The sequence below is a fragment of the Narcine bancroftii genome, chromosome 10 (assembly GCF_036971445.1).
Source record: "Narcine bancroftii isolate sNarBan1 chromosome 10, sNarBan1.hap1, whole genome shotgun sequence".
Taxonomy (NCBI): Eukaryota; Metazoa; Chordata; class Chondrichthyes; order Torpediniformes; family Narcinidae; genus Narcine; species Narcine bancroftii.
This window is the reverse complement of record NC_091478.1, coordinates 75,497,108-75,523,474: the sequence shown is the minus strand read 5'-3', so window position 1 is coordinate 75,523,474 and position 26,367 is coordinate 75,497,108. Positions and strand designations below refer to the sequence as shown.

The 26,367-nt window shown below is 37.9% G+C and overlaps 1 protein-coding gene across 7 annotated transcripts in view; it reads right to left on the bottom strand.

Moving 5' to 3' along the window:
- Nucleotides 1–215: 215 nt before the first annotated feature.
- LOC138744766 (BTB/POZ domain-containing protein KCTD19-like) overlaps nt 216–26,367 on the bottom strand; it is a 78,284-nt gene continuing 52,132 nt past the window's right edge. For 6 of the 7 annotated variants that reach the window (XM_069901404.1, XM_069901407.1, XM_069901405.1 and 3 more), the window contains 8 exons: nt 25,342–25,425; nt 23,440–23,578; nt 21,875–22,262; nt 15,655–15,819; nt 11,955–11,996; nt 11,014–11,162; nt 9,921–10,022; nt 216–603 (listed from right to left, as the gene is read on the bottom strand). In XM_069901404.1, the coding sequence (XP_069757505.1) occupies nt 505–603; nt 9,921–10,022; nt 11,014–11,162; nt 11,955–11,996; nt 15,655–15,819; nt 21,875–22,262; nt 23,440–23,578; nt 25,342–25,425 (1,168 nt within the window). In that variant the 3' untranslated portion in view covers nt 216–504. The remainder of the gene's footprint in view (nt 604–9,920; nt 10,023–11,013; nt 11,163–11,954; nt 11,997–15,654; nt 15,820–21,874; nt 22,263–23,439; nt 23,579–25,341; nt 25,426–26,367) is intronic. The other variant, XM_069901410.1, reaches the window with a different exon arrangement.

Genomic DNA, 26,367 nt, shown 5'->3' with positions numbered 1-26,367 from the left:
AATTTCAGTCAAGGCCAGAATTCCCTTCCATTGGTGAAGTTCTGGTTGTATCATCATCTGTCAAAATAGTTTTAAGCACAAGGTAAATGATGAACTGCTACTGTTTTCATCTAAGCAGTATCCATCCATATCTAAAATATAAATCACAACACTACAATTTTACTACAACATTTAGTTTGTTAGAAAAAATGGTTTTACCATTTAAGACGAGGTAATTTTAGGTGATCAAATTAAAATTTTTATTTGACTTGTATGAGATACAAATTAACTGAGAATAAGCTAGTTATATTTTATAACGCTTTAGAAGCGTATGATATTTTTACATGCTCTCCTTTCATTACACAAGGTATGCTAGAGATTCATTGCTCTAACAACAAAATACTTAAATCTTCATTTTCTAAACATCTGGTAAAAAGACAAATAAAATTATACTTTTAAAAAATATTGACAGCATATAATTACTATAACATTAAAAATATTAATTTCTCTTGCCAATGTTTCAGATTAGTTCCCCAAGACTGGAAATGAAACTGAGTTATAATATCCTTTCTTCAACAATAGCTCCATGCAGTGGCTATACTTCCAAGCAAATGGCAAGGTCAACTAGAAAATAAAAAGATAACTGAAACTGGCAGGCTAATGAAACAAAAAGCATATATATTCATGGTTAAAAAACATTTTCACTCCATTATATTTTCTGACAGTAAATAATGCATTCCTCAGAATCATTTAAAATTAATGGATCCTTAGCAATACAGTGCCCTCCATAACGTTTGTGACAAAGACACTTTTTCCCCGTGCTCCACAGTTTTAACATTTTAATCAAACAATTCACATGATTAATGTGTACATTTTGGTTTGACCATGTAGGAATTACAGCACTTTTTATATCATCCCCTCATTTCAAGGCACCATAATATTTGGGACATAGCATTAGTATATCCCTTGCATGCATTGACTGCTTGAAGTCTGATTCATAGACATCACTGGGTACTGAGTATCTTCTTTTTTTGGTGATGTTCTGCTAGGCCTCTACTGCAGCCATCTGGCTTTTAGTTTTGTGAAACTCCTTTGTTGCTTTAGCAGTATAACCATAGTGTAACCATTTACAGCGCGGAAACAGGCCATGTCGGCCCTACAAGTCCGCGCCGGTTCACTTGAACTCCACCTAGCTTCCCCCTCTGGCTCTCCGCTCATAACCCCCTCACATCCATGTACACATCCAACTATCTCTTTTGGAAGATCATTCCATTCTGCCACCACTCTGAGTGAAAAAGCATCCTCTAATATTTCTCTTAAAGTTTTGTCCCCTTACCCTTAACTTATGCCCTCTTGTTCTAATCTCCTCTGCCCTCAGGGGAAAGAGTCTATTAATGTCTAGTCTATCTATTCCCTTCATAATTTTAAATACCTCTATCAAATCCTCTCTCAGCTGTCTATTTTCCAATGAATAAAGTCCCAGTCTCCTTAATCTTTCTCCATAATCTAGATGCTGTAAGCCAGGCAATATCCTTGTAACTCTTTTCTGCACTCTCTCCACCTTATCTATATCCTTTCCATAATTTGGAGACCAGAACTGAACACAGTACTCCAAATCTGGCCTCACCAATGCTTTAAAAGCCACAGCATCACTTCCCAGCTCCTATACTCTTATAGTATGTTTGGGATGATTGTCTTGCCGTTGAATGAAGCATTGTCCAATGAGTTTGGAGGTATTTGCTCAAACCTGAGTAGATAAAGTGTTTCTATACACCTCAGAATTCGTTTTTCTATTGCCATTAGCAGCTACATAATCAATAAAAATAGGTGTGTCAGTACCTGTAGCAGCCATATACTGTATGCCCAGACCATAACACCCCTACCACCATGTTTCACAGATGAGGTGGTATGCTTTAGATCTTGGGCAATACCTTTATGCTTCCACACTTTGCTCTTACCATCTGTCCAGAATTCCGCAGGTTATTTTAAATACTTCTTGGCAACTGTAATCTGGCCATCCTGTTTCTATGGCTAACTAGTGGTTTGCATCTTGCAGTGTAGCCTCTGTATTTCTGTTTATGAAATTTACTGCAGACATTAGTCATTGACACATACAAACCTGCCTCATGACGAGCATTTCTGATCTGTCGGGCATAGGTTTGGAAATTTTTCTTCATTTTTGGACTATAGAACACTACAGCACAGAAAGCAGGTCATTCAGCCCTTCTAGTCTACCCAGAAAACATCAGTTCCACTGACCTGCACCTTTTTATAACCATCCAGGTATCCAATTTATTTTTAAAACTTAGAGTGAGCCCACATTTACCATGGCAACTCCTTCCACACTCCCACTGCTCTGTGTGGAAAAAGTTCTTCTAAAGCAGTGGTTTTCAATCTTTTTCTTTCCACTCACATATCACTTTAAGTAAATCCTATGCCATAGGTGCTCTGTGATATGTAAGGAATTGCTTAAGGTGATATGTGAGTGGGAAGGTTGAGAATCACTGAAATATTTTGCTTGAGAAAAATTGTCATTGGCCCATTTCCTTTGGAGTTATGAAACCTTGCACATAACGAGTCAATTAGGTACAATTAAAACAGTGGTTTTCAAACTTTTTATTTCCACCCACATTCCACCTTAAGCAATCCCTTACTAATCACAGAGCACCTATGTGAGTGGAAAGAAAAAGGTTGAGAACAAGTGCCCTAAAGCCATGTCCTCTTGTATTTATCTCTGCTAATCTAAGTGGAAAGAGCCAATTTGTATTTACTCTGTCTATACCTCTCATAATTTTGTAAACCTTGATCAAATCTCCCTTCATTCTTCTACGCTCCAAGGAATAAAGTCCTAACCTGTTTAATCTCTCCCTGTAACTCAACTCCTGAAGATCCAGCAACATTCTAAGTAAATCTTCTCTGCCCTCTTTGGTGACCAGAACTTCACACAATACTTGAAATTTGGCCCCAGCAATGTTTTATACCACCTCACCATAGCATCCCAACCTCTGTATTATTTATGAAAGCCAAGATGCCAAAAGCTTTCTTTACAACCCTGTCTACCTATAACATCACTTTCAGGGAATTATGTCTCTAAATCCTAGATCCCTTTGTTCCTCTGCATTCCTCTATGCCCTACCATGGTTTGTCCTTCCAAAATGTAACACCTCACACTTTTTCTGCATTAAATTCCATCTGCCAATTCTGACCCATTTTTTCATTGTCCAGATCCCTCTGCAAGCTTTGAAAGTCTTCCTTGCTCTCCACACACCTCCAACCTTAGTGTCTTCAGCAAACTTGCTGATCAAATTGACTACGTTATCATCAAGATCATTGATATAGACAACAATGGTCCCAGCACAGATCCCTGAGGCACACCACCAGTCACAGGCCTCCAGTCTGAGAAGCAATCATCCACTACCACTCTCTCTTCTCCCATTCAGCCAATGTCAAATCCAGTTTACAACCTCTCCATGGATACCTAGTGTCTGAACCTTCTGAACTAGCCTCCCATATAGAACCTTGTCAAAGGCCTTACTAAAATCCAAGTAGACAACATCCACTCTTAAGATTCGATAAACACGATCTACCCTGCACAAAGCCATGCTGACTATCCTTAATCAGCCCTCAGCTATCCAAATACTTGTATACCCGATATCTCAGAATACCTTCCAATAATTTACCTACTACTGAAGTCACTGGCCTATTATTTCCTGGTTTACCTTTGAGAGCCTTTTTTAAACCTACAGAACAACATGAGCTATCCTCCAATTCTCTGGCACCTCTCCCATGGAAAATAATGTTTTAAATATTTTTGCCAGGGCCCCTGCACTTCCTACGCTTGTCTCCCTCAAGGTCTGAGAGAATATCATGTCAGGTCCTGGGGGCTTATTTACCTTTATTCGCACCTCCTCTAATCCTCTATGTTCAACGCCTCTACTGCTTGTTTCCCTTCCTTCCTTATACACTAGGCCAGTTTCCTGAGAAAATACTGATGCAAAAAAAAAACTGTTTAACATCTCCCCCATCTCATGAAGCTCCACACATAGATGACCACTCTGATCTTCTAAGGGACCAATTTTGACCCTTACTATCCTTTTAACATACTTGTAGAAGCCCTTTGAGTTTATCTTCACATTATCTGCCAAAGCAACCTAAAGTCTTCTTTTTGCCTTCCTAATTTCCTTAATTATTTTCTTACATTTTCTATACTCTTCTAGTACCTCATTTGCTCCTTGTTGCCTATACCTGCTATACACCCTCTCTTAACCAGATTTCTATTATCCCTTGAAAACCAAGGTTCCCTGTGCCTGTTAACATTACTTTTAATCCTGACAAGAACATGTAAACTCTGCATTCTCAAAATTTCACCTTTGAAGGCCTTACGCTTATTGAGAGAATCCTTGTCAGAAAACAACTTATCCCAATCTACTCTTCCTGGATCCTTTTTCATTTCCACAAAATTGCCCTTTCTCCAATTTAGAATCTCAACTCAAGGACCAGACCTATCCTTATCCATAATTAACTTGAAACTAATGATATTATGGTCACTCGACCCAAAATGTTCACCTACACATACTTGAGTCACCTGACCTGTCTGGTTTTCTCATAGGAGATCAAGAATTATATCCTCCCTCATTGATATAATCAAACACCAAGCCATACAGCCCTTTTACAGTCAGGAATCACAGTCAATATGTGAAAAGTTAAAATCTCCTATCACGACTTTCTGTTTCTTACATCAGTTTGCTATCTCTATACAGATTTGCTCCTCCAATTGTCTCTGCTTATTGGGTGGTCTATAATACAACCCTTTCACTGTGGTCACACCTTCCTGCTCCTCATTTGCACCCATATGGCCTCTGTAGTTGAGCCCTATATAACCATATAACATTTACAGCTCGGAAACAGGGCATTACGGTCCTTCTAGTCCATGCCAAAACTCTTACACTCTCCTAGTCCCACTGACCTGCACTGTGCCCATAGCCTTCCATACCCTTTCCATCCATTTAGCTATCCAATTTTTTCTTAAAAGATAATATTGTACCTTCTTTCACTACTTCCATTGGAAGCTCATTCCACATTAACACCACTCTGAGTAAAGAAACTCCCTATTGACTTACACCTAGACTTTTCCCCCCTAACTCTCAGCTTATGTTCTCTAATTTGAATCTCGTCTATCCACATCTACTGTATATATATCTCCTCCAAAATTTTTAAAACCTCTATCAAATCCCCACCTCACCCCTCTATGGTCTAAGAAATAACAACCTAACTGGGTTTAACTTTCTCTATAAATTAGGTACTGAAACTCAGGTATCATTCTGGTGAATCTTATCTTCTCTGTGCTCTCTATTTTCTATAATTTGGTGACCAAAAAGAAACACAATATTCCAAATTTGGCTTTGTTCAATTTTAGCATTACCTCCTAACTCTTGTATTCTATGCTCTGATTTATAAAGGCCAGAATTCCAAAGGCTTTCTGCACTACCCGCTCCATCTGAGTTTCCACCTTCAGGGAACTGTGTACCATCATTCCTAGATCTCTCTGTTCAATTGCATTCTTAAATGCCTACCATTCACCATGTATGCCCTATTTTGATTAGTCCTACCAAAATGTAGCATTTCACATTTGTCAGCATTAAACTCCATTTGCCAACTTTCAGCCCACTCTTCTAACTTGCCCAAATCTCTCTGGAAGCTTTGAAAACCTTCATTATCCACAACGTCACCTATCTTAGTACCATCTGTATGCTTACTAATCCAATTTACCACTGCATCATCTAGATTATTAATGCATATAACAAACAACAGACCCAGTACAGATCCACTAGTCACCAGCCTCCAATCTGGCAAACAGTTATTCATCACGACTCCCTGACATCTCTCATCCAGCCACTGTTGAATCCATTTTACCATTTCAATATTTATACCTAACGATTAAACCTTCCTAACTAACCTTCCATAAGGGACTTTGTCAAAGGCCTTACTGAAGTCAATTTTCCTGGTAACTTTAAAAAATTCAATTGAATAATAAAATTTCATGCACAAATCCATGTACACTGTTCTTAATCATACCATGTATATCCAGATAATTATATTTACACACCATCTCTAAGAACACTTTACATTAGTTTCCCCACCACTGATGTCAAACTTACAGACCATTAATTGCTTTGTTTACTCCTTGAACCCTTTTTATAAAATGGGACAACATGCACAATCCTCAGCCATCATCCCTGTAGCTAATGACATTTTAAATATTTCTGTCAGAGCCCCTCCTATTTGTACGTTGACTTCCCTCAAAGTCATAGGAAATATCCTGTCAGGACCCAGAGATTTGTCCACTTTTATATTTCTTAATAGCTCTAGAACTCCCTCCTCTTCAATCACCTGACTTATCTCATTCCCTAGCAGGAGATCCAACACGGCCTCTTCTCTAGTTGGTACTTCTATGTATTGCTGCAGAAAATATTTTCTTGCACATGTTTTATAAACTCCAAACCATCCAGCCATGTTACCGCATGGGTTTCCAGTCTATGTTTGGAAAATTAAAATCTCCCACAATTACCACATTGTGTTTACTGCACATATCTGCAATTTCCTTACAAATTTTCTTCTCCAGTTCTCACTCCCCATTATGTGGTCTCATAATACACTCCTATAAGCATAACTTTGCCTTTCCCATTCCTCATTTCTACCCATATAGCCTCCCTAGACGAGCCCTTTAATCTATCCTGCCAAAGCACCGCTGTAATATTTTCTCTGACAAGCAATGCAATACCTCCCCCTCTAGTCCCTCCCATTCTATCACACCTGCAGCAACAAAATCCAGGAATATTTAATTGCCACTCACACCACTCCTGCAACCATGTATCCCTAATAGCTACAGTACTGCATTTCCAAGTATCAATCCATGTTTTAAGCTCATCTTCCTTTCTTACAATGCTCCTAGCATTAAAATAAACATATTTAAGATCTTCTCCACCTCTAATTTTCTGCTCATCACTAACAATGCCAGCGACTTTACTATCTTTTTCTTCCTTCTCCCCTACATCTATTCCTACCCTCTGTTTCCCCTCCCCCTTCATATCTAGTTTAAATGCACCTGTGCCTCTCTAGCAAACCTACCTGCAAGAATATTTGTGCCCCTCCAGTACAGATGTATTTGGTCCCGTTGAAACAGGACCCACCTTCCATGGAAAACTGCCCAATTGTCAATAAATCTGAAAGCCTTTCTCCTGCACCATGCCTTCAGCCTCACGTTGATCCTCACAATCTTGCTATTCCTAAACTCACCTGCACGTTGCACTGGTAGCAATCCTGAGCTTGTTATCCTGGAGGTCCTGTCCATTAATTTAGCTCCTAACTCCTTAAACTCACCTTTCAGAACCTCCTCTCTCTTCCTGCCCACATCATTGGTCAAAGACCACGGTATCCAACTGCTCACCCTCCCTCCTGAGTATCAGGAGAATTCGATCCGAGATATCTCAGACCCTAGCACCAGGGTGGCAACAGACCATCCCAGATACTCTATCTCTCCCATAAAAATTCTTTTCAGTCCCCCTAACTACTGAATCCCCTATCACTACTGCCCTCCTCTCTTCCTAAGCTAAGGGTCTCGTCTTGGTGCCAGAGACTTGACCACAGAAGCTTATCCCCAGTAGATTGTCCCCACCAATGATATTTAAAACAGTATACTTTTTGTTGATTGGGACTGCCACAGGGGTGCCCTGCTCTCTCTGCCTTTTCCCCTTCCCTCTACGAACAGTCATCCAGGTATCAGATCCCTGCTGTTTAAGGGTGACTGTCTCCTTGAAGCTCCTATCACCGCCTCTGCCTCCAAAATGATCCATAGTTCATCCAGCTCCAATTCCCTAACACGGTCTCGCAGGAGCTGCAGCTGGATGCACCTTTTGCAGGTGTAGTCATCAACGGACAGACTTGACTATCCATGATCTCCCATATCTGGAGCATTGAACTGCCCTAACCACTGCCTCCATTACTCACCCTTAAATAAAGCAACAACAAAAAAAATTACTCTGTAAACTTACCCGCCTTACCTCTTCGACAGCAGGCTCGACTTCAGCTCGCCAAAATCACACTCCTACACTGTGCCACTCTCATACTGGCTGCTCCTTCTACTACCCCTCATTTTATTTATCTATGTCAATTAACACAATTACCCTATTACTAACTCTCTCAAATCAACTAAATTAGCTTAACTTTTTGCTCTACACACCTTTGTCCCTCCCAAAAATTCAAACAAATCACTGTTTATTCACCAGCCACTCGCCCATGTCCAACACACCTGAAAATAAAACAGCCCTCTAGGCTGTTCTGTCTAAGCACAGCTGTGATATTTTCCCTGACTCGTAATGCCACTCTTCTCCCTATATCATGTCTGAATTAGGATGAAATTTTTTCTTTTATCAACAGGGGACGTCTTCCTTGGTTTCCAGTCCCTTTGTGATTAATGAGCTCACCAGTATGCTTTTTCTTCTTAAGGTGATCAAAAGCTTAGAAGCAAGTCAAGCTCTCTTCTACCTGCACCAATGAAGCAATTAAACATACCTGAGTACTCACAAACATCTTGTGAAGCCAAATATCCCAGACATTATGGTGCCTGAAGAGTACACAGTTACAAAAAAAGGCAAAAGTAGTGAAGAGGAAATGGATAGAATAAAGGTGAGCAAAATTCAAAGGTTTACCATCCAATCAGTAAATATATATTAAATGATGTAGGTATTTTAAAAGTAGGAAAATTAAAAAAAACTGTAATTTCTACCTGGTCAAATCAAAATGTATACAAATAACCTTGAATAAAATCTGAATGTGCACTTTAATCACATGTGAATATGTTTGATTACAAATTTAAAACCGTGGAGCACAGGGGCAAATCGAGGAAAGCAAATTTATCTCTGTCCCAAACATTATGGTAGGTTCTTTCAACTTGCAGTCCCTTGATAATTTTGTGCAAACTTTTTACTGCATTCTTTTTTAATCAACAAATTTTAATCCTGGGCTCAAATTGCGCATGTACACCATTAAAAAAGATGGAACTGCCTGGAATTTGCCATTCCTAATCTAAGCAATAATATTTAACTAATTCTTTACTTTGTCTCATAAGCAACAGTACATGCTACCACATATTCTCTTTAAAGCTGATTTTTTCCAAACATCACAAATGATATTTCCAAACATTGAGAAAATCTGTGACTTTTTTTTTTAAAAGCCAAAAGATAACTTGCCCAAATCCATTTACTTTTAATAAACTAAATAGAAATCGTCATTCCCCCTCTACCAAATCCTCTCCTCACCTTCAATGGCTTAAAGCTTTGCATACCATAATTTTTATTTTAAAATGCCCTATTGGATTCTGGTCACGTTTGGACTGATCATTTGAAATTTAAGAATTAAGCACAAAATATAAAAAAAGTTGTGATAGCCATCTTCACAATGCTGAAAATAAGATATTGAGATTTTCACATCTGTAACATTTCATATTGACAGAAAAATATGCAAAAAAAGTTAACTACAAAGCTGATCAATTTCAATCTAGATCAACAATGCATTTAATTATTTTAATATTTTTCTATCGTTCAAGTTACACTGAGTTGTTGAACAAAACCATACTTGAATTCAGATTTTAAAAGGTATAGAAAATTTTGATGGTGTAACTAAACTGTTTGTTAAAAGCAGAAGAAGTAAATAAAAATGAAAACTCTAAGCATTCAACAAATTAAGAGAGGGAAACAATGTTGAAGGCCTGGCCTGAAGATGAAGATTAGAAGCTCACTAAATGTGTCTTTCCTCTGGTAATTGTTTGCGACTGGATGCAAGATTTGTCCCAGACCTTTCTACTGATGATAAACCCATGACTTAGGGGAAGATTAGGATTCCAAGCCAACCTAAACTTTAATACTCAGGTGTCTATTACTTACTGTTAACCATTCAACCAGTTTGTCATGTGACTGTTTATGGTTTCTGAAGGCCTTCAGGTTTAGCAGTTTCGACACAAATGTTTCTGGTGTTATTTGTTCTGTCTTAAAATAAAAAAAGATGCATCAAAATCATTCAGTTACATTGTTCTGTTAATATGGCAAAACAATATTTATTGACCAACAATTTTATTGAGATAGAAATAAATACTTGTATAATATTTTAATACAAACTCTGCCACAAATAATATCTATTCATCTGACAGCAGATTCAAATACAGCTTTGCAATTAGTGGCAGAAAAGATAGTTTAATTAAAAAAAAATCAAATTATGGCCTATTCCAAGTCTCAAACCACTAAAATCTTTGGTAAAGATTTGGTCTACTTTTCCAATCATCTGCTACAAATTTAAGTAGTGAAGCTAATTTGTCTAGGTTCCTACAACCAGTAGATTAATGAGATAATCTCAATTGTTAAAATGCAAATTAAATCTCTTAAATTTATGTATCAAATGTAACATTTTAATTGGTTCCTGCAGTGTAGATACATTCATATAAAAGTAGGCATTTTTAAATTATGGAATATTGGTCAAGGAGTGATTTTTGAACAATTATTTTCCTACTTTTAAAATACCTACATCATTTAATATATATTTACTGATTGGATGGTAAACCTTTGAATTTTGCTCACCTTTATTCTATCCATTTCCTCTTCACTACTTTTGCCTTTTTTTGTAACTGTGTACTCTTCAGATATATATCTAATTCCTTTATTAATACATCTACATTTTTTTAGTTCAAATTATCGCAATCTGTGTAAAAATAATTTCTTACCTCTCTGATACTTCATCTTTTTGAAATGAGTTTTCTGATCCCTGTCCCTATCTCAATAGAAATCGTCATTCCCCCTCTACCAAATCCTCTCCTCACCTTCAATGGCTTAAAACTTTGCATAACATAATTTTTATTTTAAAATGCCCTGTTGGATTCTGGTCACGTTTGGACTGATCATTTGAAATTTAAGAATTAAGCACAAAATATAAAAAAAGTTGTGATAGCCATCTTCACAATGCTGAAAAAATACTAATAGATCATACCCAAAGAAAGTTTGCTAAGTGCAATATTTCCCACGTTATTTGTCGAGGATCCTTCAAGGTATACGAGTCCAGGATTATTCCGGTCAAAAAATGATTACATTCCCTGGCATAAAATATTTCTTCGTATGATAAATTAAAGATGAGAGATGCTAAACAAACAAAAAGATTTTTTTTTAAAAAGTGTTACCATCTTTCAAATTATTTTTTTAAAAACTAACAATACAAAGATATACACTGCTCATTTTCACTCCAATAATTCAAAACCCCTGGCATCTGAATCACCAGGTAATGGCTGAAAAACCACAGAATTTCAGGAATTGTTCATGAAAATAAATTCTGATCGTGTTTCCCATGCTCCCTTTCAAATGCACTCATGCCCTAGTTTTCACACCCTCTTTAAACTTAATGGTTTAACGGGATCATTTATTATCATACTGTGGTGGAAAAGAAAGAATGCTGCCTATGTGGTGGATTATTGCACATAGAATTTTAGACATTAAAATAACTAAGGGAAATGGGGTTAGCACAGGCAAGTAGCACAGATTTTTTTTAAATTGGCAATAATGATCAACTCCTGTTTGTGTTATATTGGGATTGTGTGTTCTGATTGTCAATAAGTTTATCCAATCCGATGATACTCCAGTTTTCATGATATTGCCAATGGAGATGCCAACAAAGAAACTACTTTTTTCTGTTCGACTAAATTTCCCTATCCTAGCAGCAAAGTGCTATCCAGTAGAGACACAGCATCTGAAAAGTCACTTTCATATAAATGATGATCAGGTGAAGGTGTCTTAATGATCCAGATGCAAACAGAGCTTTCATAAGCTACAAAACAAACATATGAAAACAGTTGCTTTTACCCACTTAATAAGATGGACTATCCAAAATTCAGTTCAGATAAATAAAGCCAGTTTACCCACAGGATAAATAAGATGTACCTGCGATTTGGCTCTTTTCTGATGGACCAAATTGTGCATTAGCTGTGGAAAAATATGGAAACTGGTAATTGTGCAAAGAAACATTTGAATTTAATCCTTTCTTTAAAACAGAATATTGTTGATGCAAATTAGATCATGGCAGAAAAATTATCCATCGATAATAGGACTCTACAGCACAATACAGGCCCTTCGGCCCATGATGATGTGCTGACCTATATATTCCTACCAAAAAGAACTAAAACCTTTCCTACCTTGTAACCCTTTATTTTTCTTCCATCCATGTGTTTGGCTAAGAGTCTTTTAAATACCCCTAATGTTTCAGCCTCCACCAATGCCTCTGGCAAGGCAATCCAGGCACCTAAAAAAAATTATCCCTGATGTCTTCCTGTAAACTTCCCTCCCTTCACTTTGTACAGATGTCCTCTAATGTTTGCTATTCCCTCCCTGGGAAAAAAGGCGTTGGCTGTCTACCTTATCTTTGCCTCTAAGAATCTCTATTAAGTTATCTTTTCGCTCCCAAGAGAAAAGTGCCAGCTCTGCTAACCTTGCCTCATCAGATTTATTTTACAATCCAACATCCTCTGCACTCTCTCCATAGCTTCATATCCTTCCTAATAATTAGGTGACCAGAAGTGTGGTCTTACCAGAGATTTGTAGAGTTGCAACAGGACCTCTCGACTCTAATTCAATCCCCCAACTAATGAAACACATCATACCATAGGTCTTCTTAACTCTCCTATCAAGCTGTGCGGCTACCTTGAGAGATGTTTGAATTTGGACCTCAAGGATTCCTCTGTACCTCCACCCTGCTAAGTATCTGACCATTAATCCTATACTCAGCCTTAACATTTGACCTTCTAAAATGCATCACCTCAGACTTACCTGGATTGAGCTCCATTTTCCACCTTCTGCCCACTCTGAATCTTATCTGTATCCTTTCATAATCTTCAAAGACCTTTAGCTCCATCCACAACTCCAACCTTTGTATCATTCGCAAACTTACTGACCCATCCTTCCGCCTCTTCATATAGGTCATTTATTTAAAAAAAAAATCACAAAAACAAGGGGTCCCAGAACAGATCCCTAGGGAACTCCACTAGTCACTGACTTCCAGGCAGAATACTTCCTGCCCATTACTACTCTCTGTTTTCTACAGCCAAGCCTCCATGGATCCCATGCCTCATGACTTTTTGAACGTCTCTCATGGGGGACCTTGTCAAATGCCCTACTAAAATCCATATATAGCACATCTACCATGTGGTCTTCTTCAATGTTTTATGACCTTCGCAAAGCCACGTTGACTATCCCTGAGAAGACTGTATTCCAAATGCTCATAAATCTGGTCTTTAAGAATCCTCTCCAATAGTTTGCTCAACACCGAAGTAAGGCTCACATGTCTATAATTCCCAGGATTCTCCCTATTACCTTTTTTAAACAAGTGGACTACATTTACTATTTTCCAATCCTTCAGTAACCCTCCACCCCCTGACCCACTCCCCCCCACCACTCCAAGGCCAAAGAGGACTCCCCTTCCCGTAGAAACCTGAGATATATTGCATCCAGCCCCGGGGATTTATCAATCTAAACATTTTTAAGAAAATCCAGCACTTCCTCTTTCCTAATCCCAACATGGTCCAGCACACAACTCATTCTATTCCATCTAACTTCACCCTGATCAAGGTCCTTTTCTGTGGTGAATACTGAAGCAAAGTGTTCATTTAGGACCTCCCCAACTTCTGCCTTTAGGCACGTACTCTCCTTTATCCTTAAGCAGCCTTTTCTTTACTCTCGTCATCCTGTTCTTCATGTATGCATATAACACCTTAGTCTTCTCCTTAATCTTACTTGCCAAGGCCTTCTTATGTCTCTTTGAGCTCTCCTAAGTCTTCTCTTGTTCCTTCCTGGCTACCATTCATTCCTCATGAGTATTTTACTTCCTCGGTCTATTGTGTGCTTCCTTCTTCCTCTTAACTAGCTGCCTCACCTGTTTTTTCAACCACTGTTCCCTATCCTACCATCTTTTCCCTGAAACAATGGGACAAACCTATCCTGAACCCTGCACAAGTGGTCCTGAAACATCATCCACATTTGTGCTTTTTCCTGTGAACATTTGTTCCCAATTTATTCTCCCAAGTTCCTGCCTCATCCTATTGCAATTAGCCCTTTTCCAATTAAACACTTTACCATTTTGTCTGTTTTTATCCTCATCCATAGCTATGCTACAGCTCAGGGGGTTGTGGTCACTTTCGCCAAATATTAGAAATAATTTACATCCTCTTCAATAGGTGCAGAGCAATTTAAAATATTCCTTTGTGCAAGAACTTAGCCCTTTGAATATTCCATAGAATAAATTATTGTAAGTAATTTTGCAGAGTGCCAGCCAGCTCATCATTTCCATACCAGCTTCTCAATCTTTTCCCAGAGCATTGCAATGTTTTCACCTCTTAGTAAATTATTTTATTTTATTTTTTTAATTTGGACATATGGGACTGTAACAGGCCCTTCTGGCCACAAGCCATGCTGCCAGTATATGTTTTAAATAGTGGAAGCATCCACGTAGACATGGGGAGAACGTACAAATTCCTTACAGACAGCGCTGGATCCGAACCATCCACACCATGGTTCCTATCAAGACCATGCCCACCACACTTTAAAGTGACTGGAGATCATTCCCCTTGGATGACCTATGCTGCCATTCAATAAAACTGTCTGCTGATTCTCCATATCAACTCACTTTTTCTCACTCAATCCACATATTATCCTGAGTGTTTGAAAAATAAAAAAATTTTAGCTCTCATCTTGCTGGTTATTTAAAATCCTTGTCCTTTGTTACTCTTACTTCCTCTAGGGAAAGCTTTATTATTCACCTTTAAATAACCCCCTGCTTTATTTTTAATTATAACTAAATTGTATAATACAAAAAGACAAGTTCTGAGTAGCCTGACAATTAACTTTACATGCTACTTCATCGTGAAAAGAATCCTTCAGTTGATCCACCAACCAAAAATAGTAACTTTAAGTTTCTTGGAGTTCACTTAACTAACAACCTATTGTGGACACACAATGTCTCCTTGCTTGTCAGGAAGGCGCAACAGCGACTTCACTTCCTGAGAAGATCAAAGTGGCAAGGGTATCATGTCATCTTTCTACAGGAGCTGTATCGAGAGTGTCCTGGCTGGCTGTATCACAATGTGGTACGTTTGCTGCAGAAAAATGGATCAGAGGTCAATCCACAGGACCATAAGAATGGCAGAGAAGATCACAGGAGTCTCCCTCCACATCCCCCCTCCCCCCCAATATACGTGATCTATCAGGATCGTTGTCTGAAGAGGGCACACAAAATCATTGAGGACCCCTTCTACCCTGCACATAGCACCTTTCAGCTGCTCCTGTTGGGAAGGAGATACAGCAGTATCACCAGGCTGAGCAACAGCTTATTTCCACAGGCAGTGAGAATGCTGAATGACCAAAGGAATTGCTCACACTGACCATCAGAGACTCTAATATTTCCTAAACAATATTTATTTTTATGTACTGTATATTTGTCCTGCATATGTATTGTTTGTCTATGAATGTCTGGTTGTGTGTCTGCATATTCCACACTGAGGACTGAAGAACACTGTTTTGTTGGGTTGTACTTCTGCAATTGGATGATAATAAACTTGAACAGTAACTTTACCATAAATGAGTTATACGGTACCTATGTCTGTAGAACACTTCATGTATAACACACTATCTGTGTAAAACTCCGGGAAGTAGCCATCATTTCCCAGGAGGAGAGGATGGTGAACTTTTATAATTAATCCAGTGTCGTGCGGCCAACCATAAAAATGAGTATGATCCATTGATTTGTCAAATTGTGTTCCTATGACAAAACAAAAACATCTATTTGAAGATCATGCCTCAGGCAAAACACATTTATCAATATTTACCATAAAAATTGCTGTCAGCATTTCACCTTTAATTCTGTAATAACTTTGGTTACTGAAACCTTCTAAGGACAAGATCTAATTGCATAAATTTAAATAATTGGTAATTGCAATGATATGCAAAATACTGTGGCATGAAACTGTAATTTATCCATTGCCAAAACTCCACTCCAGCTGTCAAACACACCTATGTCGCCAATTTTTGGGAATTTTTTTTTCTGTTACTGTCCAGTTGGATACAAGATTGAATGGCAAAATCAGCCATGTATGAAGAAACAAAAAAATTGATTTCCGTCTGCGGCAAAATTAGCAGCATGTGTTTATTTTATTCATAATATGATGTAATATAGTATCTGAAACTCAGGAAGGAAAGGTTCCTTTATGGTTGAGCACACTATCATGTTCTGCAATTTGGTGAAACTCTGCAAAATGTTGACTGGGGCAATTCCCAAAGAGCAGGTGGAATTCTAGTTCGGTAATGTCAATTATCTGTTTACACTGCAGAAGGAAACTTGCCCATCATGATGGAAAATCGTGAGCAGTTTTCTAATGGATTCAGTGTGTGAGATTCACAGGACCCATTTTGTCAACGCTAAAACTTTGAAGGACATCCCTGTGACTCATGTTCAGCATCGAAAACAATACATTTTACACTTGAAAGAATCCTTAGGGCCTTGCATTGGAACTTGTTAAGCAGAAGATGCAAACCACCTCAGGAACTATCAATTTGTCTGCCCTGCTGGAAAAGTTTGAACAGTGGCCTCATTAGCTATGTCAGATCCCAAAATGTGGAGTGAAGAAACATGTGCCCAGAAGAAGAATTGACTCTTGTCCATTACCCCCTGTGTAGGTAGGCATTAGGAGAATCAGGGAGGAATGGACACAAAAAAGTAAAGGATACAGCAAAATTATTTGTGAAATAGGGTTGACCAGAAGACTGGCAGAAACTCACAATTAACTGTCTCTTAAAAAAAACACAAGAACGATGAAAAATAAGTGTCAAGGGGATCTATTCCTTCTGTGCTTTGTACAATTACTGTCCCACAGAAGAGATGGAAAGCACAGTACATGTTGAGAACTGAAACTGATAATCCATTGTATCCTGAATTTTCCTGAATATTACTGACCTTTCCATTAGGCCCGAAAATAATGTGCATGGAATTTTACATTACACACAATGATTTTTTTACATTTATTTTAGTGCAAGAATCCAAGCACAGCAAAAGAAACACATTTACAAAAATTCATCCTTTCACAGAAGAAATATTACAACTAGAATCATAGAGCCATTCAGCATGGAAAAATGGTACTTGGCCCAACTACCATGCCAATCAAGTTGTTTATCTGAGTCAGTCCCATTTGCCTGCACCTGCCTCATGTGAAGGCAGTAATAGTTGGAGTTGGGGAAGCATTACTGCCATCAATTTGGGTTTCTAAAATCCTTCTGATCTAGTTTCAATTAATGAAATAAAGTATGTTCTATCTCATTTTATTGCAACTAAGAGCAAAGACTGCATCAATACTACTCCACCTAGTGTGCTAAATATATCCCAAAGAAACGGAGTTGCTCAAAGTATTTCTTGGAGTAATAGACAAACCATTCACATTAAAGCAGAAATATAGTAACTACAGATCATATCCTTGATTTTCACCAACACCACCTAACTTGTGCTTGCTTTTTGTAACATTAAATATGAATTGTTCAATAATTATTTTGCTCCTATTTTTCCATTCACCCTATCTAGTCTAGGCTGACAATGAGTAATCCCGTCAATCACTTATTTCCCTGTAAACCATTCCATCTCACAAGCCCATAAACTTCTTCCCGCCTCTCCTGCCACCCATCTAGATGTACAATAGCTAATGTTGCTCCTTTTCTTAAGGGCAGCAAATTAAAGACCAGTCAATGGTAGCAAATTTTCTGGAGAAGAATCTTAGATATTAGATTGAATCACATTTGGGAAACCATTAGGATAGCTGTGAGTAGGGGATATCAGTTTTTGAGGTGACAGAAATGATTTATGAAGGTTTGGCTCTGGATGTGGTCCACATAGACTTTACTAAAGTATCTGACAATGCCCCAGATGGTAGGCTAATCAGAAGATTAAGGCACAAGGGATCTACAGTGGAAGGGTGTGGTTCTGTCTAGAGATCTATGACCAATGGTGTTCTGCTGGGATCTGTTATTTGTAATATAATGTGTAGGTGGGCTGATTAATAAATGTACAGACGATTAAAAAATTGGTGGTGGTGTGGATAGTGAAAAAGGCCGTTAAGGATTCTATAGGATACATGTAGATCAGATGTAAATATAGGTAGAGAAATGGCAGATGGAGTTAGATCTTGTGTGAGTTGGTGCACTTTATGTGTTCGAATACAATGTGACAGAACCCTTAGAAACAGTAATGTACAGAGATCTGAAGGTATAAGCCCATTGCTCCTTGAAAGTGGCAACATAAATGGACAACTTATGTTGCCACTCTCAAGGGGGATATTGGCAATCTGGTTAAGAAAGAGAGAGAGATGTATAGCAGGTCTTGGCAACAAGGTATTGAAATAACAGAAACTGCTTAAGAAGGCCAAAATAAGACATGAGATTGCTGTGGCAGATGATGTGAAGGTAAACCCAAAGGGTTTCTACAAGTATAGTAAGAGACAAAATTGGTCCCCTAGAAGATTAGAGGTCAACTGTGTGTGGAGTCTCATGAAATAGGGGAGATCTTAAACAGTTTTTTTGCAACAGTATTTACTCAAGAAACTGGCATAGTGTATAAGGAAGGGAAACAAACAGTAGTGTGATGAAACATACAGAGATTAAAGAGGAGAAGGCGCTTGCTTCTTTACAGCAAAAAAAGGTAGATAAATCTCCTAGGCCTGACATGATATTCCTTTGGACCATGACGGAGACTAATGTAGGAATTGCAGGGGCTCTGGCAGAAATATTTAAAATGTCCTTAGCCATGGGTGAGATGCCAGAGGATTAGACAGTAGCTCATGTTGCTCTGTTGTTTAAAAAAGGTTCCAAAAGTAAACCAGGAAATTACAGGCTGATGAGCCTGTCATCAGTAGTAGGTAAATTGTTGGAAAGTGTTAAGAGATTGGATATACAAGTATTTGGACAGCCAAGGGGTGATTAAGGATATTCAGCATGGCTTTGGTCATGGTCATGTTTAACAAATCTGATGAGTTTTTCAAGGGTTACCAAGAAAGTAGATGAAGGAAAGGCTGTGGATGTTGTCTACATGGACTTTAGTAAGGCCTTTGACAAGGTCTCACATGGGAGGCTAGTTCAGAAGGTTCAGACATTATGTGGAGATATTGTAAATTGGATTCAAAATTGGCTGCACGGGAGAAGACAGAGTGGTAGTGGATGATTGTTTCTCAGACTGGAGGTCTGTTACCAGTGGTGTGTCTCAGGGATCTGTGCTGGGACCCTTGTTGTTTATTATCTATATCAATGACCTGGATGATAATGTATTAAATTGGATTGGAGGCATTGTGGACAGTGAGGAAGCCTCCCACAGTTTGCAGTGGGATCTGGACCAACTAGAAAAATGGGACAGAAAATGGCAGATGGAATTTAATGCAGTCAAGTGTGAAGTGTTGCATATTGGAAGGACAAATCAAGGCATGGCATTGAAGTGTGTGCAAAAACAAAGGGATCTGGGAATACAGATACATATTTCCCTGAAAGTGGTATCACAGGTAGACAGGGTTGTAAAGAAAGCTTTTAGCATCTTGGCTTTCATAAATCAAAGTACTGGGTACAGGAGTTGGGATGTTACGGTAAGGTTGTATAAGACATTGATGAGGCCAAATTTCAAGTATTGTGTGGAGTTCTGGTCACGTAACTACAGGAAGGATATCAGCAAGATTGAAAGAGTGCAGAGAAGATTTACTAGGATGTGCTGGGTCTTCAGGAGTTGAGTTACAGGGAAAATTTAAACTGGATAGGACTTTATTCCTTGGAGCATATAAGATGTTTACAAAATTATGAGGGGTACTGACAGAGTAAATGCAAATTGGCTCTTTCCACTTAGATTAGGAGAGATAAATACGAGAGGCCATCCCTTTAGGGTGAAAGGGGAAAGGTTTAGAGGAAACATTAGGGGGAACTTTTTCACTCAGAGAGTGGTGAGAGTATGGAAATAGTTGCCATCTGACGTGGTAAATGTGGACTCGTGAGTTTTAAGATTAAATTGGATAGATACATGGATGGGAAGGATCTGGAGGGTTATGGACTTGGTGCAGGTCAGTGGGACTAGTGGAGTAGTGTTTCAGCACAGACTAGAAGGGTCAAATGGTCCATGTGCTGTGGTGTTCAATGGTTCTAAAGTGGCATCTTTGTCTTCATCAGCTGGGATATTGATAATGAAAGTGGGCAAGTCGTAGTGCAGCAAATAAAACTTTTTTTAGGCCACATTTGGATGATGGGTCACCACTTAGGAAGAACAGGGAGGTTTTGGAGAGGGTGCAGAAGAGTGTTGCCTGGATTGAATAATGTTAAGGAGAATTTGGACAAACTTGGATTGTTTTCTCTGGAGTATTGGAGGCTAAGGAATGACCTGATGGAGGAACGAATTATGAGAGGTATAAATAAGATAGCCCCACCCAAAGGGTGGAAATGCTAAATACTAGGAGACATGTTTAAAAAGGTGAGGGGAAAATGTTTTAAAATAATTTTGTAAAATATGACCTAGCTTTCATAAAACCATTTTGACAAGATTTCATTTAATTTGTCTTTGCCAACAAAAGATGTTAGTTAAAAAGTAACTTGCTGTTAGTTCTCTTCCTTTTTTGAACAAGAGAGTCACATTCACCATTTTTCAATCTTTGGATACCTTCAGAATTCAGAAAGTTCTGAAAAGGTTCAGCCAATTCTTTTAAAACCTTTGGGTACAGGCCACCAGATACTGGCATATTGGCCACCTTTAGCCCTCGAAGCTTCTTAAATACAAGTGAGTTTTGCTTTTACTTTGCTCCCTTTTACCTGAAATGAACCCATTTGTTATTTTGTACATATTTGCAGTGTCCTCCATGGGGAAGAATGACGCAAAATTGACTAAACATATCTACCATTTCTTTGTTTCTTGTTATTAATTCACCAAACTTTATCCTCCAGAGGTATTAGCTTCTTATTTTTTTTAATATTTGTAGAAAATCTTAGAGTTTATTTTGTTATTATATGTAAATTTTACCTCATGAGCTTTTCAGTCTATTGCTGTTGGATCCTGAAAAAACTTCCCAGTCCTCAAAACTATCACTTGCTCTTGCCACTGTTCAGGCCCCATTTTTCAATTTAACATTAACCTTGACCTCCTTTGTATCATGATAACTTCTTTATCAGATCAGTTTCATGCCTTATTTTCCTAGTCCACCTTCAAACCAGCATAAACTCCCTTATTAAATTTGAAGCCAGTGGTTTTCACCCTCAAATTGCATTTGGAAGTCAATCATATTGAGAACATAACTTTTAAAGGATATTTAAACACAATATTTCTTATTACTTTGTACTACTCAACCAAATTTAAAATAACCTGTAACATACTGTTCCAAGAAGAAATTTCTAACACAAATTCTTTTGTGCCAGTTTGATTCACCTAAACAATGTGCAGATTAAAAACTCCCATAGTAATTGCAGTTTCCTTCAAATATGCCTTAGATATTATTCCTATTCCTTTACCAAACCAAATGTTTTATATAGTTATTTCCAAGATTTGTGGTTGCGAATTGGGAGGGTGACTCCTCCTCTTCAGTTATTCCTTTGCTGTGGAGGATCAACTAATCAAATAGAAAATTAAAAGACAACCTTGACCCAATCCTAGGACTTGTGATTGTTTTGATGCATTCTGTTGGGTTCAAAATTCTGATAGCCTGGCCCTAGTAGAGATTTTATGCAGTTATTTTCTGAGTTAAGATTTAGAACTTTATGATTCTTGATCTGACTTGATTACAGGTTCTAAGAAATTACTTGTACAGTTAATATTTTACCTTTAGAATTAGCATTGGACAAAAATCCAGTTATCTCTGTGTTATTATTCTTGTAACCATTAACAAGCAACATTAACTTGTCCAATGATGGCATAGTTTCCGTCTCTCTAGGATGATGTGGTTTGGCTTTTCGTTTTTGAGGTGGACCCTCTGAATAATCCAAAAATACTTCATTACTTGAAGCACAAGTATCCTCAATATCTGGCTTTTCTCCAACAAGAGTTGTATTTAATTTACTTTTTCTTGCCTTACAAAGTGAAAGAGTAGGACTGTAACTTTTAGAAGTTGGACTCGTGGACATATTTTTTATCTGAGTCATCTTATTATTCCAGTTAAAATTGAGCATTTTGCATTGATCCATTTCTGTTTTGACGTCACTAAGATCTTCCTGGGAAACAAAGAAAAGGTTATTTAAAGACCTTTAACAGAATGTTCAATACTTTACTACATATAATTGTAATGTAAGAGTAATGAAGCATGCTTGATGGATTCAAATTGAAATATAAAAGCATTCTAAAGAATTTCAGAATTGGAAAAAATTACATCATGGAAGCAGGCCATTCAGCCCTTTGTGCCAGCTCTATGTCCTTCAACTTCAACTAATCCTACTCTCCTCTCCCTCACTCTTCACCTTTCCAGTGATGGGAAAGTTTCTCTCCATCGACTGCCAAGACCTTTCATGATTTACAATCCATCCCATCGATTGTGCTCTCAGCTTCCTCTTCCAAGAGCAACAACCAATTTTCTTCACCTTATCAAATCCCCCATCCCTGGAATCATTATGATAAACCTTTCCTGCACCCTTCCCAAGGTGTTCAGATCTTTGTTAAAGTGTGATGTGCAGAATTGGGCACAATACTGTAGTTGTGGCTGAACCAGAGTTTTATAAAAAATTGTAAGAACTTCCTTCCTTTTATGCCAGGGGTTCTCAACCTTTTTCTTTCTACTCACATGCCACTTTAAGTAATCCCTATGCCCTCTGTGATTAGTAAGGGATTGCTTAAAGTGGCATGTGAGTGGGAAGGGAAGGTTAAGAATCACTGCTCTAAACCTAATTTTAACTGAAATATTTTGCTTCAGAAAAATTGTCATTTACCATTTCCTTTGGAGTTATGAAACTGTGCACATAACAAATCAATGAGGTACAATTCAAACTTTTTATTTCCACCCACATACCATCTTAAGCAATCCCTTACTAATCACTGAGCACCTATGGTGTAGAGAATACTTAGAGGTATTTTAGTGGAAAGGTAAAAAAGGTTGAGAACCACTGGATTAAAGTAAACATGCCAAATTTGAGTGATTATATTGCATTCCTACCCCTCTTTTCCTCTGTTCTTCCCCCCCCCCCCACAAGTTACTTCACTTGAATGAAGGGAAAGCACTACTAAAGATAAATGATCAACTCAGTCTAACAAGACAAATTACAATGAATTTTCATACAGATAGATCATGTGAAATCAGCAACTAAGAAACAGGAAATAAATTTGAGCAACCATTTCTTGTATCATTCAAAGGTTTTACTCATGCCAAATATGGGAATCAAACAATTGTGCCCATTGTACCTTTTGTGGAATATAATTGAACGTATTTTCCTTTTCGGAACTTCCATGTAATTCGATAAATGAAATGGACTTGCCATTTTCTGTAAGAACATCCACTCCTGCTGTAACAGTCTCTACTTCATTCTGTGCACACCAAATTCTAAATAATGTAACAAAATTGCTTCAGCAATAAAATGCATTGCAACAGGAAGCAAATACAAAATGACATTTTTCCAGTTATGTTAGATTATATCTATAGTTCTGCAGAAAAAACACCAAAATAAATTAAAAGTAGCAGTGTTTTTTTTAAAAAAAAGAAATGCAGTATCCAGAAAGAATTTGTCATAGCTTTTCTTGTACAGTACAACTACTGATATCCGGCACCTATGGGAACTAGTAGATACCAGATAAATAAATTTTCTGGTTGCTTGAGATTGTGTGTTGCACGATTGTCCAACTAACAGCGAGGCTCGCCAATTTTAAACTTGATTTTTTTACCTATTTATTTTCCACGATTTTTTTTCCTGGTTGCTTGAGGCTGCTAGCTGCTTGAGTATATTGCCAGCATATTGTATCTGGGGAAAGATGTCAGAGGTAAGGATTTCTTTTTTTTTTAAAAGTGGTGGGTTCTTGGAATTCATTGCCAGGGGTAGTGGCAGAGGCTGATACAATGGGGACACTTAAAAGACTCTTAACCTTAATACGGGTAATAAATCCTAATGCAACACACAATTTCCTGGAGGAACTCAAATGGACAGGCAGTATCGGTTGGAAAAAAAGAATGGTCAACATTTCAGGGGTGACCCATTATCAAAACATCGACCAGTCTTTTCCTCCCATTGATGCAGTGCCAAATTCCAAAATCTGCAGTTTCTTGTGTGCACTTAATCAATCATAATGATGGAAGATTACAAGGTATCTGAAAAGGTATTGGCATGAACTCAAGAGTACATCTTTATTATTAGTATTACACTGGATATACCTCTATACTAAATGAAAACTGAAGTTCTCACATACATTGAAATAAAAACAGAAATATTTTCAGGTGGAAGACTATGCCAGAACTGGGAAAGAAATGAAAAGGATATTTTAAATTACAAACAAAGCGGTATGGAACAAAGAACATCCCTGATCAGGCAGGTGTTCTGGAACTGAAAAGATCATTCAGTGAAATGGCCACTGTCAGAGGGCAAAGAATTGGTGAGAACAAGACCATGGGGCATGCCCAGCAGGTCAAGCAGAATTATGTGAAGAAAAAAAAGAGCAAAATCACAAGTGGTTGACTTGCATTAGGAATGGCTAGTTGTGTTACAGACAGGAAAGTCAGTTACCTAAAATTGGACAATTCAACAGATCCTTTAGTGCATTTCTGTTTTATATTTCAGATTTTCAGCATGTTCAGTATTACTGATGATCAGATTCACTTTTCACATTTCATCATTTCACAAAAATACTGAAATGTCTTAAAATGAAACTATTGCAAAATTCAGAGTAGTTTTTGTCCACACTCTTCAAAGCAGAATTCTTCACTTGCAAAGCTGAAGAAAATATGTATTTGATGGTTAGAACAATGCTGAAGGGTGAAGTCTGAAATTCCCAGTGAAACTTATCCAATGAATGTGCCTAACATGAACACACCTTGGATGCCATGGATGAGTTGGGCTCCAGGGTCTGTAAGCAGTGTATTAACAATGACTCTAATTCTATGTTCTGTGGCGTGGTAACTTCCATTGTTAATTTTCCAGAAACATTTTATGCCACATTAATCTTTTGTAAATTCTGCCAGAATAAATGCCCACAAATTTGTTACATGAAAGCTGTAAAATACACTTATCAAGATAATTTTTACTGATTTTCTGAAGAGTAATGTTACCTTACAATAATCTGTACAAAATAATTCAATTTATTTTTCATTTTTAATACCTGTATTGTTCATAATTTTGCAAGGCTTCAGTAAGTGCAGGAATCTTGCAGTCTTCTATTTCTTGACAAAGTAAAGGCCATTCTCTGCAATGTTTAAACACATGGAAATAAACACATGGAGCATTACAATGCAAAGAATGAGTGGCATTCATAAATCTGGTTTGAAATAAAGCAATACTATCCAACTTTACATTATTTTCTGGATTATACTGCATTAGAATGTAGAATATCAGGGTGGAATTTGTCAAATGTGTTCAGGAGAATTTCCACCGGCCATATGTAAAAGGTCCTACCAGGGAGAGGACAATACTTGTCTTCATCTTGGGATATTGGAAAGGACAAGTGGATGAAGTGTTCGTGAATAAGCTTCTGGGGATCAGCAACCTTTGTTTGATTAGGTTTAAGATGGTTATGCAGTGAGACAGAGCAGGTCCACGAGTTAAAATTCAGAGTTGGAGCAAGGCCAACTTTAAAGGTACAAGGCAAGAACTAGCTCATTAATTGGAATGGGTTATTTGAAGGAAGAAGAAAGTTGGTAAAGTGGGATGCTTTGAAAAGTGTGTTGACAAGAGTTCAGGACATGCATAGTGAAGGGTCAGACATGAAAGTGCAGAAAAGCTTGGATGACAAGGGAATTTCAGACTCTGCTCAAAAGTACATACAACAGCTGGGATCAAGTGTACACCCAGAGGAGTTTCAGGAAATGTGGAGCAAGCTAAAAAAGTAAATTAGGAGGGCAAAAGGGGGACAAGAGATATCTCTGGCAGATAACATGAAGAATCATCAAGAAATTTTACATACATAAAGGAAAAACGGTAACTGGAGAATCAGGAATCTATACAGTCAACTGTGTATGGAGCCACAGTAGATGGGCAAGGTCCTCAATGAGTAATACTTTTGTTTTCACTGTGGAGAAAGACACGAGAACTTGGGAACTTGGTGCAGTCAGTGGTTGTGTCTTGAGTACAGTCAGTATTGTGGTTGAGAAGGTCCTGATGTGCATGATGGTAGGAAAATCTGGAGACT